Source organism: Culicoides brevitarsis, chromosome 3, assembly GCF_036172545.1.
Source record: "Culicoides brevitarsis isolate CSIRO-B50_1 chromosome 3, AGI_CSIRO_Cbre_v1, whole genome shotgun sequence".
Lineage (NCBI taxonomy): Eukaryota > Metazoa > Arthropoda > Insecta > Diptera > Ceratopogonidae > Culicoides > Culicoides brevitarsis.
The window spans coordinates 10,120,256-10,141,959 of record NC_087087.1 but is presented as its reverse complement, the minus strand read 5'-3'; the positions used below and the strand labels follow the sequence as shown (position 1 = coordinate 10,141,959).

At 28.9% G+C, this 21,704-nt stretch overlaps 2 protein-coding genes across 2 annotated transcripts in view; one reads left to right on the top strand and one right to left on the bottom strand.

Annotated features, from left to right (window-relative positions):
- Window positions 1-21,704, bottom strand: part of LOC134833392 (uncharacterized) — a 33,977-nt gene that overhangs the window by 8,098 nt on the left and 4,175 nt on the right. The window lies entirely within an intron of this gene.
- Window positions 18,398-21,646, top strand: LOC134834470 (zinc finger protein 846-like). Its single transcript, XM_063849166.1, has 2 exons — window positions 18,398-19,279; window positions 20,280-21,646. Exons 1-2 carry the CDS (start codon window positions 18,647-18,649, stop codon window positions 21,204-21,206), a joined length of 1,560 nt encoding a protein of 519 aa, XP_063705236.1. The 5' UTR covers window positions 18,398-18,646; the 3' UTR covers window positions 21,207-21,646.

The window sequence follows — 21,704 nt, the reverse complement described above, 5'->3', positions numbered from 1 at the left end:
TAAAAAAGACAACCAATTTTTATTTTTTTAAATTAAATTTGACTCCCTAAAAATTCTCATAAATAATGGAAAATTGATTAAAAATATAAAAAATGATTAAAAATAAAAAAAAAATAAAATTCAAATATTTTAAATAAAATAAAATAAATAATTAAATAATTTTTTAAATAAAAATTTTTTTTTACAAAAAATGCTCCAAAATAGATTCTCCCAATTATGCAATTGTATCAAATTTGCACAAAAACCTCATAAACCACAACCCCTTCATGTTCAGTAAAATTACAATTTACATACCACGCAATAAGTGACATCATCGCCAACCCACAGAAAATCTCTTGTGACGTCATAAAGTTACTTCTTTGTTACTTTTTGTTGCGTCATTTCTTTCTTTTTGCCACCCTTGTCTATTTATTGCGCGCCTTCAAAAAGTTTTGTTTTCCTTCAAGGTCATCGAATTCCTTCTTTTCCGATACAAAAACAAACTTGCACGCGTAAATAATTGCCTTGCTCGATACTTTTTTTTTCATTGCGACGACTCGAGGTCTTCTTTAAATACCGCCATAAATTTGCACAAAAGACAATCATGAATATTTTATTTAATTTACTTTTGTTCACTTTTCGTGTTTAATTTCACGATTCGCTTATCTCCTTCGCTCATCGCCTTTGGAACGTCAACAAAGACGACGCTTATCTTTTGCGAACGAAGAAAGAATGTAAGGAATTCCGTTGAGCAAACAGTTATCTTGGTAGTACACCTGTACATCGAAATTACCGCAAAGCAAGGTCAGTGTCTCCTATATTGCGGATTATCGCAATTTCAGTGGATTTTTCGAGATTATTGCGTGTTTGGGAAACATTTCCTTGAGATTTTCTTGCAAATTGCTTTTTTTCGTCCTTTTAATGCAGAAAGATGCAATTTTCAGTCAAACACGAGCGAGAGAAAAAGAGAAAGAGAGCGACAGGGGAGTGTGGGCGATGCACAGAGTTCAATGTCATCGACAACTGCCGTTGTTTTGTTGAAGTGAAGTGCAAACTCGTGTCATGAAAAAAGCGCACGTGGAGCAACAACAACTGAAAATTGGGTCAAAGCATTCGGACAAAGAAAGTGCAACTCAGTTGCATGTCTCGAGTTGATTTGTCGAACAAAGGTCAACCGCAGATCGATATTTGTTGAATTTTTTACAATGAAAGGTCATTTTAAACAAAAAAACATGAAAAATTGGAGCACTTTTCATGGTGAAATGTTTAGTTTGTCGTGAAAAGCGAGTTCAAATGCATTTTAGAAGAACGCGGATGTAAAAAGTTAAACTTAGAAATGTTTCGAATGTTAGAAATCCACGAATAACAAACAGAAAACAGCAAATGGAAACAATTGCATCTCACATAACAGCGGCAGATGCGGGTTTTCTTTGTAATTTTAACTAATTGTTGGGAAGTGTGTCGGTTTGAAATTGTTTGACGTCGAATGAAGTCTGTCTGTTTTAATATAAATTTTATTTCTGCGAAAAAATTATCAATTTTTTAAAATTTATTAATTTTTTTCAAATTTTCTTAATTTTTTTAAAATAATTTTTTAATTTTAATTAAATTCATAAAATTAAATTAATTTATTTAATATTTATTTTTTAATTTCTGAATTTTATTTTATTTTTTATTAAGATTTATTTTATTTTTAATTATCTATTTTTTATTTTATTATTTTAAATTAATTAATTTCATTAAATTTTCAGTTTTTAAATTAAATATAAAAAAATTAAATATTAAAAATAAAAAAATATTAAATTTAAAAAAATTAAAAATTATATTAAACTTTTTTTTAATATAATTTATTTTAATTTTTTTTAATTTTATTATCTTCATTTAATTTAATTTAATTTTTTTATTAATTTTTTACTTTATTTATTAAATTTAAATTCATGAAAAATTCAGTTTTTTTAATTTTCAAGCAATATTTTATTGTTTTAAAATTTATTAAAAATATTATTGAATTTTTTTCATGATTTTTCATTACCGCATTTCGAAGAAAAAATGCGGTAATATTTATTTTTTTATGAATTTAAATAAAAAAAATTTAAAAATATAAAAAAAATTATTTAATTCTTAAAATATTTTAAAAATGACACAAAATGCGCTATACAATAAAAATAACTACCAACCCACACTTTTAATATTTATTTTTCTTTCTCTTTCATAATGAATCACTCTTCCTTTTGTTGCATTTCTCGTGAAAATGATTCAAAATAAACACAACCAGACATCGGTTCAAGTCAAAAAACCGACAAAAGTCTTGTTAGATAATAAAATGAGTAAATTGAACTTTTCGATTTCAATTATTTTCATTATTGCGGTTCAAATTATTAAAAAAAATTATCGAAAGGTGAAAATCGTCGGAATCAAACCACAAATTGATGTAATTTTTTTCCTATTAAATTGTGGTTTTTTCATTTTTTTTTTCATGTTGCACCGAGAGACGATGACATTGCCTTGCCTCGCCTTGCCTTGAAGGAAATTTACATGCGACGACACGGCATCGATCCATCTTTCATACCCGGCGGAAAATTTTATAATTTTATTAAAAAGCAATTTAATATTCTGACGAAATTTCATCTTCGAAGCAGGTTGCTGACCCAAAACGAAGAAAAAAACGTTCCACGAAGCAATAAATTGCAAATGTTTCCATTAAGAGGTCGATAAACACTCGAAAAAAAATCAAAGCAAACATTTTTTTGGCGATTTCGTTCTTTTATATTTTTTTTTAATGGAATCTATAAACAAAATAAAAAAAAATTACTGAACTGACGCAATTTTCCATGCGATGCGAAATTTTAGGCATTTACAACGAAATATTTATTGAAATATTTTTAATTACAAATCGTAATAATTTATGCGTGTAAGCAATAGTCTCTAAGTTATTGCGCGCATAAAATTACGATTATTGTGAAAGATTTATTCAGAGACATGGTTTCCATTAAATATTTTCGACATTTATAGTTCAGGGTCACCTGAACAAGAAGAACGCACGTCAAAGAAGAACGATGATGTCATTTTTAGTCCAAAAAAATTATGATTGATGGATCGTTCAACCCGAATCGTGCCTCAGGTAAGAGAAAAAAGTGTCGCCATGCGAAAGAAAATTCAATTTGACGCCAAAAATAGGCTAAATGCGTAATAATTGAAAATATTTCCGCACAAGTAAGCATTGATTTTCGATTTAAAATTGCACAACGTCGAGAAGAGGCCTTTTACGTACAAATTGCACACGTTTGGATTGGGTTATAAACATTTTTTTTAATGATTATCTGGAATATGTCGCATGTAAACATCGTTTGCACATACCGAGCATTGTGGTTGCGACACGATAGAAAAACTATTTTCATACAAATAAGGAAATGATAAACATTTTTCCAACTAGTCACCATATTTAGCAATACTACTGGAGGGATTATGGCGAAAAAAAAGTAAAGTTGCACCATGAAGTGAAAAATTTTATGACACTTGGGTAAGTTTTTAATGGATTTTGACGTCTGTCTGACAGCTGTCAAAGTTAAAATTCTACTTTAGATCTTAAGAATTTACTTCAAAATTTAAAAAAATTATTATAAAAAAATTTAAGATAAAAATTTTGACAATAATGGCTTTAAAAAATTTGACAATTGAGGTTTAAAAATTAAAAAAGATGACATTTACTGTCAAATTTTGACGTTTAAAAATTTTTTTTCACTATTTTGACATTATAAAAGTTAAAAAATTATTAAAAAAGGGAAATGTTAATAGAAACTTTACAAAAACTTGAGATTTATTTTTTTTTGACATCTGTCAACTGTCAAAATTATGACAGCTTAAGAAATTTTGTTCAAAAGTGCTTTATTAGAAATAAAATTGTTAAATTTTTATCAAACTGTTGCTCAAAAACCTTTCAATGCTAAAAAATTTTTATAAAAAATCATAAATTTTAATAAATGTCAAAATGACAGCTGTCAAAAATTTAAAAAAATTGACAAGAACTGTCACTTGAATTAAATATTTTGATATTTTTTGATTTGACATTTATTGATTTTTTGATGAATTTATAAAATTCTACTTTAATTAAAAAATTTAAATTCGAAAAAATGTCAAAATTTTGACAGCTATAATTTTTTGACATGATTTTGTCGTTTTTTTTATTTTTTTTATTAAAATTTTATTTTTAGATAAATATTTTTTTTTTTTAAATATTTTTCTCTGTGAACAAAACTTTAGAAAATAATTCAAAAAAATGTTTCAAGCTGTCAAATTTTGTAACTGTCAAAAAATTCAATTCAAATTTTTACCGTTAAATTTCGACAAATTCTCTCAACTTCCAAAGATTTCATAAAAAATGCACTTTTCAATTAAAAATTCTCATCACAGAAACTTTCTACAAAAAATTTCCAATAAAAAAATAATTTTTTAACGTGATTTGTGGCGATAATTGAACAATAACATCAGACACCGGCTCATCGATTGCAGCTGAATTGAAACGTGTTTGGCACAAAAATCACGTAACCCGTTGTTGTTTCGTTCACGGAGCCAGAAGTTTACGGAAAAACTGTTGAATCGACATCGACACGTGGTAAAATGGGGGCGAAAGTAAAAAACACACACGCAGGTGACCGATCGATTTCTTTCTAATCGACGCGTGTTTGCGTGATATTCTGATAACTTTCTTGCTTTTTTTTTTGGCGAACGATGCAATCCAATTACGCGAACATTTTTACTTAGGTGATTAAATGAGGGACCAAGTGAATGACCTACCGCCATCAAAGTTGACATGTGTCGTCGCTTTTTCTATTTTTAGAGCGGTTTTTACTACTTTTACGCGCAAATATTGACTTAGGCGTCGTTATCAGTGGTCAGTTTTCGTTTTTGACGCAAGCCCATCACGGCATGACGAAACAAATGTTTAAGTAATTGAGGAGCAAGTCCGCGCTTCATAACACAAAACGCAATATTTTTTTAATTGTTTATTTAACGCATCGTGTGTTCACTCAACATTAATGGGTTTTGACATATTGCAATTTTTTTTTGCTCACAATATTTTTGTTTACATACTTCTGGTTCGTGAAGCGCGCAATTTTTTCACAATTTTTACAATTAAACAGATGTTTTTTTTGTTTGAGGGATTTCCTGATGTTTTGTTTTGATTTACGAGCGTGTTGTAGGTCTTTGGGTCAGTAATTTGCACGAAAAAAGACAAGAAATGGGCCAAATTTCATGCAATTGTTATGAAAAAAAATCATTAAAAATTGCATAATTTTGTTTTGAAAGGTAAAAATTTGACAGTTTGATAATTTTTTGAATGAAAATTAAATTTTTAAACTGATTTTAAGAAATTTTTTCTTATTAAACTCGAAAAAAAAATTCAAAACTTTTGATTTTCATTTAAAAAAAGTAATTTTTAGAAGAAAATAAACAAATGTCAAATTTTTGACATCTGTCAAATTTTTGACAGATGTCAAAATATTTCTAAAATTGTAGATTTTTAAACAAATTTAATTATTTTTTAAAATATTGATTAAAATTTCTTTTCAAAGATTTTAAGATTTCTAAGATTTTAACAAAAAGTGTCAAAATTTGACAGATGTCAAAGTTTTTGGCAGATGTCAAAATTCTTGCTAATTGAATTCAAAATGTAACTTTTTTAAATAATTTTTAATTAACTTTCTAAAAAATATTTGACATTTGGAAAATAAATCATTTGAAGTCTAGTTTTTGACAGATGTCAAAAATTTTTCTAAAATTTATTTCTAACAAATATTTTTAAAATAACCCTAAGTTAATTTTTAAAAGAATTATGTATTTATGAAATAATTTGTTTTTTTGAAAATATGAAGTAAAACTTTTTGGAAGTTGACTTAAGTCAACTTGAATTAATAAAAATGTCAATTTTTTTTTGAATTTTTTTTTTATTTTTTTTTTATTTAAAAATAATTTTAAGTTGACTTTTGAAACTTATAGAATGTATATTTACTTAAAAAAATTCAAGAAATTATTTTTCGTTAAAACCTTTAAATTTAGGTCTCACAGACCTCCCGTACTTCAAATTTTGCCGCTAAAAATGACGTCAATCTCTTCAATTTTCTCGAGATAAACAAGATAATAACTTTTCATGTAAACGCGCCATTGTGACTCCATTTCTTGTCTCGTCTTGTCTGTTTTGATAATCACTCGCGATGTAAACAATTAAAAAAGATAAACAACACATGCATCACGACTTCATTTCATATTTTTATTTCTCATTTTATTTAAAAACAAAAAATACATTAACAATAAAATTTCCTCATTGCAATATGAAATTCTTCAAAAAAAATTACTTAATCTCTGTTTATCAATAAATTTCACGACCAACAAAACCAGTTCAACTTCGCCGTTAGAACCAGAAATCATAATTATTAATCGGTACGACGAAAAATTGCATGACTCGCGGACATTTAAAGTAACAGTTTTCATCGCAAACTTGAACTATGCATTCAACTTATCATTACACTCTTTTTCCGTTATTATTATTATTTTATTGTCAGTACACGACTTGTATGGAAGCTGTAAATAAACACATACTTTTCAATAAAAAAAAAAGTAATAATAATCTCCGTACTTGCTATTATAACGTAATAACTTGCAAAACTACTTTCATTTCAATGCAATGTGTTTTTTTTCTTCATTTTTGGAAGCTGTTTATTTCGCATTGTGTATCTAATTTGATACTTTTTATTTTATTATTTTTTGATTGTTGGAAGTTGTTTTATGTCTAAATCACATTTCCATGAATGCATAAATTCAAGTTACACAAAAAAAGTGTGAGAATGCCAGATGTTGATGACGACAAAGACGAATGACGATTAATATCGTTGCATTTCTGGTTTGCATTGTTTTTTGTGTAGATAAATTCGGATTTTGGTTCGAATGATTTTGAATAGAAGAGGAAAATAAAAGATAAGCGGTTTTATCTCTTTTTGTTGAGGTGAATTGGAATGAAAAAGCAGGTCGATTTTTCCATAGTGATTTGGAAGAAAAAAGTGAGAAAAAAAGTGAAAATGATATTTTGTACGACCTCCTGCTGGCTTTTCTATCTTTAGATAGTTGACAATAATGAATTTGATTTTGGTGAAGAAAGTTATTGTTTTGAGAAGTAAGTTTGGATTTTGATAAAAAATTTTTTCAAAAGGAGTCGAAGAGATTTCAAGTTTTGGCTTTAAGGCTCAAGTTCTGAAGAGGGATTCTTCAAAAAAGGTCGAGGTAAGTTGAAGTATAATATTTTTTCATTATTTTAAGTTATTTTTTGCCTATTTAAGAGTTCAGAGTTCAAGGACAAAATTATGTATAAAGTCTTAACATTTCATCTTTAGCTTCTTGATGTCTGAGGATCAATAGGTAAGTCTCTTTAAAACAAAAACTGTTAATTTTGATTTTTTTTAAAGCTTTAGATTTCTATGGACCCCAAATTTTGAGGATTCTGAAGAACAAATAACTAAAAGCTCTGAAAGTTCATCTGAAGGAAGAAAATGTTCTTTTATATCATTTGATCGTTCAGCTTTACTTATCAGTACAATATTTATTTAACCAGGACTTAAATTTATACAATAAATGACATCAATTAAAGGGACTTGATTACTAACTAATCATAACATTTTATACATAGAACTTAATAAATAGTAGATTTCTTCTTATTTGACGACAATTATTACATTATTGGACACACTAATAACTACTCAAATACTATAATATCACAGCTCACGGGTCTTCTCTCATTTGGCGGTTTACTCATCAGTACAAAATCTTCCAATAAATTCAGTTTTTTACAAAGGAGCATCACTTTTCAATGAATTGACTACAACTTGTGATACTTATGTATTGGCATTGACTCAACTAAAAAGGAAAACCTCATCGAAAGATTAATCAGGACTCGAAAGATTTTCAATGGACCATAACAAATCTTTGAACTGAAGCAATACCATCTTCAAATTTAACTTAATTTGAAAATTTTGATTTAAACTTCTCTAAAATGTCAACTTGAATTTTAAAACTAACTCTATTTAAGGGATAATTTATTTCCAGTAGAAAAAAAACTATGGGAATATACCTAATAGAATATAAAAGACATGCCATATGTCTACAAAGTATATCTTACACTAACTTGGCTTAGTATACCCTTATAAGAAACTTGACCAACCTTATAAAAAGTAACAATAAAACCGTCTAGAAAACTTTTAAAAGGAGCAGACTAAAAACACAAAAAAACGACCCATACAGTTAACACCCAATTATGTGACAATATTAGCCAATTTTCCAACCTTGTAAAAACAAGACATTCTCGTCACAAAAGTTTCTAGACAACTCTTGGCACGCCAAAACGGAAAACCATCCAGCCAACCAAAAGGAAGAAAACGAAATAAAAAATACGGAAATTAACACTAATTTAATACTCGAGTCTCTTAACTAAGCTACAACATGCCAGACGATGACGACTCGCAGAATGAACCGAGAAAAATAAAATCAATAAAAAATAAACAACAATGCCCTTAACAACCTGCGTCTCAATAGACGAGTTCTACGAAGTACATTCCTACAGGAATTCCTACTGCATTTTTGTGCGTTGTTGTCTCGATTGAATCAACAATTTATTCGATCCATTAAGAGACATAAAAAGATGATGAATGAAATGACAGACTGAAAGAATTCATAAACAACGACAGATGTTGCTCTTACACGAAGCAGAGAAGAAGGAAGAACTAACCTCTCTTTAACCTTGAAAATACTTTTATCCAAGTATCAAAGACGTACTAAACCAACACTGAAACCGCACCTGAACGAATGTTTTATTCATCAAATCGATTTTTTGTTGCTTTTTTTTATTACATTTACGTTAAATTACATTTTCCTCTCACACTGTTTAGGAAATGATGCTGAATGGTACGCAGCCTGCCTTCTTCCTCGTACCCCAGATTTTTCAGTTCCCGCAGACAAAAGGCATTGAACGAACATTAGTAGATGAGAGCGCTGCAGTCAATGAGCGAGTGCGAGATGAAAATTGGGGGAGGCATGTTCGGTTGGCGTATAGAAACAAATTCAAGGTCGTTGTATTGTGAGAGAGAGATTTTTTTTTGGGCAGAAGAGAACGAACGACCTTGATGAAGAGGATGTACTGTACATGCAGCGAAAGGAGTTTAAGGACAATCAACTCATTTTTAATGGATGCGGATTTTCCTCGAATCTACTCATCGTCTCATCGATAATGGATTTCCGTAAGCTTTTCACTTTTTTTTTTCATTAATGTCTTATCTCACGAGACGCATAACCATGTAATAAGAGGATGTACCAAACAAGAGACTTGAATTAAACAAGCCGTTTTGTTTGTTTGTCGTCAGGTTGTCATTATGATAAAAGGTACGAAAAATACATAATTTTAATTCCAACTTTTGAACCGTGTGAGTGAAAGAAGAAACAACAACTTTCGAACGTATTTAACAAACACACAAAAAATGACTAGATATTATTTTAAATTATGATCCGTGTATTGAATATCATATATCTGCTTGGTTGGTTCGACGCTATTATGTTATGTCTTGTCTTGTCTGTTGTTATTTTGTGCTGTATGGAAATTGAAACAATGGAAAAAATGTCGATTTCACAAAAAAAATAACATAGAGACAGTAGTAAGTAAAGTTATTTACTTCCAGAAATACAAGACGTAAGAGAAGAAGACGTTAACTAGTTTTTTACTTCTTTCAGATGCAAAGTTGTTTGTTTATCTCGTGGTTATTGTCAGTGCTTTGTGAGGTATGAAATGATATTTAATTATGATGATGATGAAGATATTGCAGCAATAGCCAGTCATCGAAAGTGCAACTCGTGTAATTGTTTCTATGAAGAAAGTCATTTTAATGGGTTTTGAGACCCAAATTGACTTCCAACGACTTTTGATGAGAATTTTGAGCTTGTGTTTTAGCTCTATTTTATGGCTGATAAAGCCAGCAAATAGTAACACAAACAGGCAGTGCCCAATTTCATGTGTTTTTTTATATGATCAAAAATCGTAGATTAAATAGTAATTGCAAGTGTATGTTACGAAACTTCCGTATCCGTGTGCCGAAATAGTGTCGATCCATTGCTTCTTGAACACACCAGGAGTGCCATCAAAGATGTTACATCCTCCAAAAAGATTGTTGTAAAGGCACATTGTTTGCTTTGATTGAACTTCAAGGAGCTTCAAATATGTGGTAATTTTTTAATTCTTCAAACTTTAATTATTCCTCAAAAACACAAACTTCAAATATTGCTTGAGCATATTGATCATATATTTAATGCTAAAGATGAGCTTCAGATATTAATTCTCTGTTTGGATGAGGGCAAGAGACAATTTCATGTATAAAGATATCATTTACGGATGTTTTATGATCCAAGTTGCAATATGGATCATTTTACTAATGATACAAATCATAGTTACTAATCACCATCAAATTACTCCAAAGCACCTTTAATGGATCAAAAATTACAATTTAACGACATTTCCCATCAACTTCTGTCGCAAAACGCCGCAACTTAGAGACAAATAGAGGAAATCCATTATCTACTTAGAAAGTACTCGTTCCAATTTCAAAGAAACAAAGCACCGACAAAACTCCAAAAATCCACTCATGTGTGTACTTGTTCCTGTTTCGAATTACCATACAACAAAAAAATGATGACCAAATATGTAATTACGACATTATATTCACGAACAAGTATTTCATGCATATGGATATCAGATATCATACCAATTACTCGTTTGTAGTGCCCATCAATTATTGCTCATAAAAACAATTCGGTAGATTTTCTTTTAGAGATTTAATCGTGACTGAAATATCGATTTTACGAGAATTTATTTGTTGATCCGCCATAAAGTCTGTCGCCGCCAGTCAGTCAAGGTTAACAAATTCGCCATTTATTTAATTACCACTCCTAGAGTTCACACCTCGGTTGGTCAAGACCAAAAGCCTCATTCACAGCGTCATTTGAATAAATTGGACTTAAGCAGGTCAGTAGTCTACATAATTATTGTTTGCTGATGATTTTAATTTATGCGATATGCGATGAGGAAAGCAAGTGCGGTAATTAAAATAATCATAATTTAAAACTTGTGAAAAAATGTTGGTTCATGCGTTGCTTGAGCATGAACAAAGACGTGCTTTCTTTGCGAAACCAGTAAGAAATTGAATTTAGTTCAATACGAAGTAAGCTTCATTCATGCAAGTTGTTGTTGTCTCGGGCGAACCCGCGTCAGACTTTAATTGAGTGACATTCAATGAAGATGTCTGTCTATTAAAGTGAATTAATTATGGGAACAGATTCAACACCATCATGCCAGTTCATTATCATGAGAATGTGTGACAATGAAAGAACAAAACGTTGTAATGTAGTGTGGTTTAAATGGATGAACAAAAAAAAAATGATATAAAATTACAGCATCACATGGATAGATTTGTACTTCTCATTAACACGATACGCTCTGAATATGGAAGATAACACGTGTTTTTGTTCGTTTGATCCAATAATGTGACGATCAAATGGTTTCATGTGTGAATGCATAAAAGAATTTTGTGTTTTTTTATCCAGCACCGGATGCATGTTGTTGTTTTTAGTGCAACCAGTTTTATTAAAGTGATAGACGGGAATACATTTATTTGAACTTGACGACCTCTAACATGATACGGGAGCACAGGAGTCTCAGAGGTTAGCTTCACATCACCCGATATCAGCATTTCATCGTAAAAAAATGGCATGAGATTTTTTGATGACTTTGTGTTATTTAGGCCTAAACTAGTCCAAAAAACCTAAATTTAAAATTCTAGAACGAACCAAACGGATTTTAGACATTTTTTAGTGCATTTGGGTATATAAAAGTACCTCTTTGACACACTCGATCTCACTAAAAATGCATAGAAAAACTTTGGTTCGTTCTAGAATTTTAAATTTAGGTTTTTTAGACTACTTTAGGCCTAACTAATGCAAAACCATCAAAAAATCTCATGCCATTTTTTTATGAAATGCTGATATCGGGTGATGTGCTTGAACATCTTTGGCAAGACCCATGTTGAGGATAATTTTCAATATGATGCTTTGAATCTGAAACTTCCAATTGAATGATCTTAGAAATTTCGAAAGTATTTTTAAAAAATTTTAAACTCACGAGCTTCTATTGAGCTCAAACGAAGCATTGATTTCTCAAAACCTTCTTTGCTCAAAGAAACTCAGAAGTTGAATCTAAAATTAACCTCAAACATGAGATTTTTAGATTCATAATACTGAACTCCTTTGGAAATCAAAAGTTTTTAGGAAATAAATGCTTCTGTTTGAGATCAATGGAAGCTCGTGAGTTTTGTTTAATAGTTTAAAAATACTTTTGAGATTTCTAAGATCTTTCAAATGACTTCTGAAGCTTTAGACTCTTTTAGATATTTTTTATGTTTCTTAAATCTATTTATTTAGATGTTATTTAATTGAAGTTAGGACGAAGACTAAATTAAATTTTTACATCTCGAAGACAATTCATGAATGACAAGATTCGTTCAGGTTTCTTAGATTAGTTATTGAAAGCTCATAATAAAGTGTGTGACCTCAGTCACTACAAAAGTCTTTAAAGATCTTAAAGCTCAATGAATCCTTTGAAAGCTCAAATTACGTTTCAGTCAACCATTAATAACCTCGTGTCTCAATAAAAACCTACTTAATCACTTGAAAAAAGCAAACAACCTTATCATTGCACTATAATAAAAAGTCACTTTTTGTTTAAATTAACGTCAAAAAATAACAACTTTATCATGTTTGTACACAAATTTGTTCTGTTCTAGTTTGTTTACCTTTTAAACGGCATAAACTCTTTGAAACTTTTTTTGTCGTCGTTATTTTTTGCCATTATAATTACTATCATCACACACTTTGTAGCAAGTGTAGCTAAAAATCTCATCGCAACCTATTTTTGTACATTAATAAAAGCACATTTCCCCGTCTTTTTTTCCTTCCCATATTTTTCATCTATTTTAAGGCCAATAACCCTCATGTTCATGCAAAAACTGCAAGTGCTGAAGGGACCTACATAGATTATCATCCATCACATTCCAGAATAATAATAAATGAAAGTAATGAGAGGATAAAAGAAAATTTAATGGGAAATCGGGACTGTTAATACTTTTATGAGGAAAGAATAAAAGTGTGTCATATCTTTGTTCGAGCAGATTCCCTTTTATCACCCTTTTGCATAAATAAATAAAATGGAACAGGTTTTCCCCCAATTACTTGAATTTTTCCATTCAAGCACGAAGTTAACAGTTGTGCAGCGTGCAAAATAAATAGGACGAGGATTCTTTATCTCATTTCCGTGCCATCTTCAGGCACGTGTACGATACACATCTTTAGCGCGCCATAAATATGCGGATAAGCGAATTTGAGTTAACCGCATTTTGGTTCATTTCCCTTTTACTTTTGCTCGATTTGTTTGCAAAAAAAAAAACCACAAATTGTTGTAATTTTGTGTTGGAAATTACGAACTACAGGTGAAGTTTCTGAGGACTTTGAACTCTGTCACATTGCTGGAGGCGCAATTCTAAACACAAAAAGTAATCAAGCGTTCTAAGAGCTTCAATGAAGAACGGGTTGTTTGCACTTTGTGTCACAATAGAACCTTTTTGCATTCATTTTTTTGTGAAGAATTAACAGGAAAAAGCAATAAAATTGCACAAAAGACGGGAATTGATGTCAAATCTTCGAAGAAGACTTTTTGAGAAGGTTCGAAAAAACTTTTTACTTGAACTTAAGAAAAAAAGTTTGAAATATTTTGACTTAAAAGCTTAAGTTCAAAAATAAGTCAATGGTCAATTTTTAAGTTTTGACATTTTTTTTTGGAAAAAAATCAATTTTTACGAAAAAATAATTTTATATGTCAAAAAAAAAACATTTTGAGAAAATTTGTTAATTTTAAGATTTTTAAGTTGACTTAATCGACTTTAAATTGAGAAAAATTTAAAATCATTCTTAAGTAAAAGTCAATTAAGTCAACTTAAAAATCTTAAGTTGCAACTTAAAGTTAATTTTTTCGACAAATTAAAATTATTAAAAACAAAATTTATTTTTTTTCCAAAAAAAAGTTTAAAATTTATGAGCTTTTGACTTATTCTTAAACTTAAGCTTAAGGCAAAATATTTCAAATTATTTCGCTTAAGTTTAAGTCAAAAATTTTTTTCAACCCTTCTCGAATTTTCTGAAAAAAAGACGCAATTCCAGTTCACTTTCATTCAAAATCGCAAATTTTTCATGTATTTGGCGCAAATTGGGCGCAAATGTAAACAATCCAGCATCAGCAGCACCAGATGATGTGACGTAGTTATCCTCGTTGAAGGACGCTGCGAAAACCGAGAGAGAGGATTCCCCGTTGCGCATGCTTCCGACTTTGATAAATGGTCCTTTATCGTCTACTTCTACGTCTTATCTGAGCTTTGTTGTCGTTCTCGAAGCACGCTCTCATACTACTGCCTCGAAAACCAAAACACAAAAACGTAAATAAACAAAAAGTTTCATCTGTTTTGGAATTCAAATGTGAAACGAGACACGTTCAAAAAAATTTTTGTTTTTTCATTAATAAGCCAAAGTGTGACGTTGATGAGTAGAATTTCACAATGACTCTCTTTCAAAATCACACCAAGCTGTGACTGAATGTTTTATTGACTTATTTATTGGTTTAGCTCGATAACGATAAGAGCCCGTGACGCTTTTATTTTTAATAAATCATCAGTTTAATGAATGAGTAATTGACGTCTTAATAGAGGAAAGAAGTTATTTTTAAAGCAAATTTATGATGACACGATTTTCGTGTTCAATCCTTTGTTCGGTCCAGAGAAAGACGACAAGTGTTGTTTTGTATTTTTATTAAAATGACTGCTGATGATGACAAATTTTATTTTATTTATTGCAGTTATTATTAATGAAATGTCTTGTTTGGACATGTTTTTGGAATTTTTTAACAAAATATTTTTCTTTTTAATTAAAGTGTGGATTGAAATGTTTTTTAAACTTAAAAAGTAAAATAAAGTTCATAGACCTAAATATTTTTTAAAAGGGATTTTTGATGCCAAATTCAGCTAAAATAAAATTTTTAACATTAAAGCTTTAAATTTGAGCTTTTTGATAGTTTTTAAGCAATTTTTGATAAAATTTTTAGAACTAAATTTTTAAGTTGAGTTTTTTCAAAAAATGTTTTGAAGATCATTTGACTGAAAAAGTAGATGTCGCTGTTGAATTTTTTTTTCATACAAAAATTAAGAAAAAATTCTATTAAAAATATTTTTTATAAATTTAAAATTATTCTCAAACTTAAATCCTTCTTTTACAATTAAAAAAAATGTTTCTTTTTAATTAAATTCAATTAAAAAAGGATTTAAAAAAAATGAAAAAACAAAAATCTATAAAATTTTGATCTATAGAAAAGATCATAAAGATCTTCAGCGTTGCCCCAGTTTACATTTAGCAAATTAAATGTGCATTGGGAATTATTAACCTCAAATAAATTTTAACAAAAATCAATTTTTCAGCTGATTTGAAGCTTTAACTTAAAGAAATTTTCAATTTTCAAATAAAATTTTCAGAATTTCAGGCTAAAACTGATATTTATTTTAGAAATTCATCAAATTTTTAATCTAATTTCATTAAAATTATTCTTTCTGAGAAATTTCTTTATGGAAAGGATCTGAATCTAATTCTAATTGATGAATCATAACAAAAAAAAAAGAATGTTTCATAAATTACAAGTTCTGTCGGAAGTAACCACACCTCCAATTAATAATTTCAAAAGAGAATTTTTTAAAAGATTTTTTTTTAATAAAAAAATTAATATTTTACGTCTTTTGATATTTTTTTTTGAACAAAATTGTTCATCTTTGATTAAAATTCCAACAAAAAAAAATCAAGAGATAAAAAAAATAATTTTTCAAAGCTTTTTATCTCTCGAAACTTCCTGCCAAACACAATTTTAAATCATTTTCTAATAATTGACCGTGAACTGAACCTAAAATCTGAACAAAAAAGCAACAATGTCGACTACTAAACATTTAATTCTTTCAATAAATAAAAAAATAAAATAAAATTTACATTTCGCAAATAATAACCGTTACTAATTATGTTTAGTTCAGTTCAGTTCGTTCAGTTGAAAGACAGAAAAAATTTCCATTTCTTTCGTTTTTTTACTTGGCACGACAGAGACAGAAACTACGAACTAACTATTAATAGTAATGACTTTTGAAATTGCGTCAAGCTTAAAGATAACGTGAAAAAATTGTAATTGTAAGAAAATATTCAAAAATATTAAAAATTTAAATATTTCAAACTCACTTTCAGTGTCAAGACGATGATTTTTTTTATGATGACGTCGATGTGGCTTGAATCACGTTTCTAAAAATATTATTTGCTAATCTCTCTTTTAGCACAAAACTTTTTTTTTTAAATAATCGTGGATTTATTTTGTTTGCAACTTGATTTATTTTTTGAGATAAAATTCTCCGCGTGTCTGATGATGAATTTTTTGATGCACACAACTTGTTTTTTTTTTATTTCTTGATTGTATCTCGTTCTTGCAGGTAGATTTTTTTATTATTTTTTTTTTTTGTAACGAACTTGTTTTTCTGCTTATCTTCGTTTTTTTTTTAAATTTCTTCCTTTTATTAATTTTTGTGGTACACTTTTTTATTTTATTTTTTGGTTACTTTGTTAAAATTCTACGCCGTAGCGCTTCATGCACTAATTTCCGATCAAGAACGTCTGATGAACTGTATTTATGTTAGTCAACTGATTTTTGGATTCCAAAGCAACAACGTTAGAGGCACGGAGAGTGGAATAACAAGTGTGTGTCGATACAGAATTGCGTATAAAAATCTGTACGGCAACGGGTTCTCTCTTGAATTTTAGTTTTCTCTCTTTTTGTTTTGATTTTGAGAGGAGTTGAAAGGCATTTTTTTAGTAGAAAAAATTTTTTGAGCGGATTTTTGTGTCTGTTTGAGTTAGAAAAATGTATAAATTTGTAGATTTTGAATTTAATATTTTTTTAAATTTTTTTTAAGTCAAGTCAAGATAATTTTGTTAAAATTTTTCGAAAATTTATTTTTATTTAAAAATAATTTTTTTTAATTTTTTTTATAAATTTTTTTTACTTTATTTTATTATTATTTTTTTTTTAATAATATTTTTGATGTTTTTTTTAAAAGAAGCATCTTTCTTAAAAAAAACATTTTTTGTAAATTTTATAACTTTATTTTATTTTTTTTTCTTAACAATCCAGTTCTTTTTAATAAAAAAAAAATTAATTTTGATTTTTTTCTAATTAATGTGAATTAATGTTTTTTAAGTTTTGAACAAATTATTTCTAATTATTAATTAATTATAAAAAAAAATTAATGAAAAATATTTTTAAGTTGTTAAAAAAAATTTAAAGAAAAAGAGCTCGAATTTTAACATATTAAATATTAAAAAAAAATAAAAAAATTTTTTCAAGAAAATTGCCAAATTTTTTCTTAAAAAAATCAGAAATATTGTTTAAAAAAACAATTAAATAAAGTAAAAGAAATTTATACAAAAAAAAAGAATAATTGAATAAAAATGCGCTCAAGTCAATTTTTTCTAAAAATATTTTTTTTATAAGTTGATATAAAATTACTCGTCATTAATTTTTATTAAAAAAATACAAGAAAGTCGTTTTAATTCAAATTAAAAATAAAAAAATAAATAATAAATTTAATTAAAATATTAAAATAAAACAAAATAAAAATTATTAAAATTCAAATAATTTTTTTTTTTCATTAATATATTTTAAAAAATGTAAATCTCAAGATTTTTTAAATTAATAATTTAATTAATTTATTTATTTTAATTAAAGAAGCAAAAAAAAAAAAAAATAAATTAAAAATATTTTTATCGAAGAAAAAAATTCTTTATAAATTTTCTAAACTTAAATTTTTAATTTTTTTTTTTTTTTAATTTTTAGAATAATTAAATATTTTAATTTAAATAGTTATCAAAAAAACAAAAAAAAAATATTTTCCATTAAAATCAACACAAAAATCCAACGTCTCTCATAAAATTTTTAATCTCAAATCTGTCCCTCTGTTATCGACAAACGGTACTTTTACCTCACCAACACTACCAAAGCCTCTTTATACGTTCGTTACCACTTTATGCTCACTTGTTTTCATCCGATTTTCATACAAAAAACTTTCAACTCAAGTGAACCCACACTGGTTCCCAACGTATTTCGTGCTCAACAAAATTTTTGTTGTGTTGGTAATGTACATGTCGTCGTAAGTGTAGCGAGCTATAGTTATATGCCACAAACGTCATTATTGATCCAATGAAAAATGTCGGAATAAGAAGTAGCGAAAAAAAAGATACCGGGCTGTCTCACCTAAAATTCGCTGTGAAATCTCGCGTACCAGGCACTTCCATTTGCGAAAAGCACCCAAAGCCACTCGTGAATTTCGGGAAAATCATCAAAAACGCCCCGCGGCACGACAACACGCGAAAATTGTGAATTAGAAAAAAAAAGTGGAGCAGCCATATTCGAGTCACACAAGAAAGCAATTTTTTTGACATTTTTCGGAGACGATGCCGCAAAATGGCATTCAAAACTGAGGTTTGGTACAAGAAGCATCTCGTCAATTATCACGGCGTCGATTTGTCGAATATCGCGCATTTTCTCGCCAACTTGCAGCAAATTGACGCCGAAAATTCCAACAACGATGATCCGAGCAACATTCTAGAGAACTTGGAGTCGGCACTGTTGGAGGATGCCCAAGCGGCGCAGCATCAACAGGCGACGGCAGCAGTAACGGGAGCTCCGTCAGGCGTCATGGATCCGGGAAATTTGCTGTCTCACGTCCCGCCGCCGCCGCCGTCGCATTTGTCCCATCATCATCATTCGTCGCATCCGCATCCAGCAATTCAGGCGATGTCGAGTTATCAGGCGATGGATGCGGGAATGGGTTACGACATGAATTTGCCGTCGCAGCAACAGCAGCAGCAGCAGCAACCGAGAATTAATAACAACAACAACAACAATTGCGAGGATGAAGTAGGACAGTCGAGTCTGGATGTGAGTCAAAGTGTTCAGCAAATGAAGAAATATGGCAAAGATATGGATTTGCTCACGAAAAAAGTGAAAAAGGACAAGGGCGAGAAGAAGCGGAAGGTGTCGGTGTCATCGAAGAACAGCGAGGAAAGTGCTAATGGGAAGAAAAAGAAGAATAAGGTGAGATTTTTTTTAATTTTTGGCAAGTGCAATTATTAAAAATTATTCCGTTTACATTGATTTTCATTAAAAATTATTTTTTTAAATTATTTTTAGTCAAAAAATTATTTTAAATTGTGTAAAAAAATTTCAAAAATAAATTTTTATTTTTTTCATCATTTTTTAGCACATCTTTTGTCTCTAATTAAAAAAAAATTATAAAATATTTTTTTTAATTTTAAAAAAGACATTAAATAATAATTTTAATAATCAAAAAATTTCAAAAGCATTAAAAAAATTAAATTAATTAAAAATTTAAGTTTTTAGTTTTTGACTGAATTTTAATCATTATTTTGAATAATTTTTTATTAAAAATAATTTTAAAAAAATATTTTTTTGAATTAAATTATCTAATTTTTCAAAAAAAAAAAATAATTTTCTTAGCTTTCGAATTTTAAAATGTTTTAATTAATTTATTTAATTCAAGAATAATTTTTATCCAAATTTAATTTTTAAAATTATGTTTAAATAAAATTAATAAATTTATTTATTTATTTTTTTTTAAAATTCTTAAAATTTTAAATTAAATTTTATTAAAAAAAAATAAAAAAAATAAAATTTTTAAATTAAATGATTTATTAAAAAAAATAAAAATTTAGAATTTTCAATAATTCAAATTTTATGATTTTCAATTATTTTTTTTATAAATTTTCATAAATTTGAATATAAATTTAAAAAAAAAATTAATAATTTTATTTTAAATACAAAAATTTAATTAAAGATTTTAAAAGTGAATTTTTAATAATTATAAATAAATTTTGAAAATTATTTTATAAAAGTTTTTAAAATAATAATTTAATTTTAAATAAAATGTTTAATTAAATAATTAACTTTCTTTAAATGATTTTTTAAATAAAATTAATTTAATTTATATTAGTTTTAAATAATTTAAAAATTTTTTATATTTTTTTTTAAATTTTTTAATGATTTTAATCAAATTTAATATTTTTTCTCTTTTTAGGTCGAACGAATTTTCACCGAAAACCACGAAATAAAATTGGAACTTCCCGCATTTTCCGCCGATGACAGCAGTGAAGGTCCCGCTGCCCTCAAAAACCCTTTTCTGATCGAATATTTGGCAAAAGAAAACCAAGAACAGCCCGGCAAATTCGACCAACTTCTCGAACTCTCCAAAAGCATCAAAGAAAACAAGGAACAACAAGACGACTCGACGCTCATCGAATTCCACGAAAGCCAGATCGTGACACTAACCGAGAACGGCGAACAAAAATACGGTTGCGCAATTTGCGGCACGACATTCCCGAAGCGTTTCAGCGTGGCGCCGCACATTTTGCGCGTTCACGTCAAGAAAAAGGACAAAATTTGCCAGTATTGTCAGCGCGGATTTACGGCAACGGGCGACTTGACGCGCCACATTCGCACACATACCGGCTTGAGGCCCTTCAAGTGCTCCTACGACGGTTGCAAGTTCGCCTTTATCTCGTCGGGCGACTTGCACAAGCATTTGCGTCGTCATGCCACGGGCCCCGAAAATATCCCGAAGCCGAATGTGTGCACGGTGTGCTCGAAAGCCTTCGAACGTGCGTTTGACTTGAAGCGACACATGATTCGGCACCAGATGGAACGCGATCCCGAGTTTGGAGGCTCGTTCAAGTGCGAAATTTGCGAAAAACGCTTCGCACGCAAGGATCAATATCGGAACCATACATATCGGCATCTCGGCTACAAGCCGTACAAATGCCCGGAATGCAATAAGACATTTAGTGATGCCAGCAACTACAACAAACACGTCAAAATCCACTCGAACGGCAACAATCCGCTCGTGTGCGACAGTTGCGACAAGGAATTCAAGAATAAAGTTGCCATCTCGAAGCATGTCCTTACGTGCTTCAAGAAACACGGCAGCGCGCCGCAAAACAAAAAATAGAAGCAAAAATGGTTGATATTAAACATTAAATTAAAAAAAGCAATAGCGAATGAAGGGAAACCAATGCGTGATAGAAAAAAGTTTCAAAAACTTTTAGGAATGTAATTTTAATTAAAAAATTATATTTTTTTTACCAAAATTCGACAGTGATGAAAAAACGAGCCGCCAATGAGCGGAAAAGGCACGAAAAAATCAAAAAAATTGGAAGACTTCAGTATCTTATGTTAAATAAAGAAGAAATATGTTAAACTTAGTTCATAAGAAAAGATATCCTAGTAATTGATAAGCATTTAAGCACATTTATAAGAAAGAAGAAGAAGGTCGTTTCGAGAACGATGAAAAAAAAATGAAGTAGAATCAAAAAATTGAAGTAAAAAAAAATATTGGCAAAAAATATCCACTTTGTATAATAAATCTACATTATAAATTGCAGTTTTAACGTTGAGCTCAATAAATTTGATCAAAAAATTAAAAAAAAATTGAAGTTTTATTTTAAAA

Coding starts and splice junctions, on each gene's coding strand:
- LOC134834470 (XM_063849166.1), top strand. CDS start 18,647: ATGGCATTCAAAACTGAGGTTTGGTACAAGAAGCATCTCGTCAATTAT. Junction 19,280..20,279: donor GGAAGAAAAAGAAGAATAAG/GTGAGATTTTTT, acceptor TTCTCTTTTTAG/GTCGAACGAATTTTCACCGA.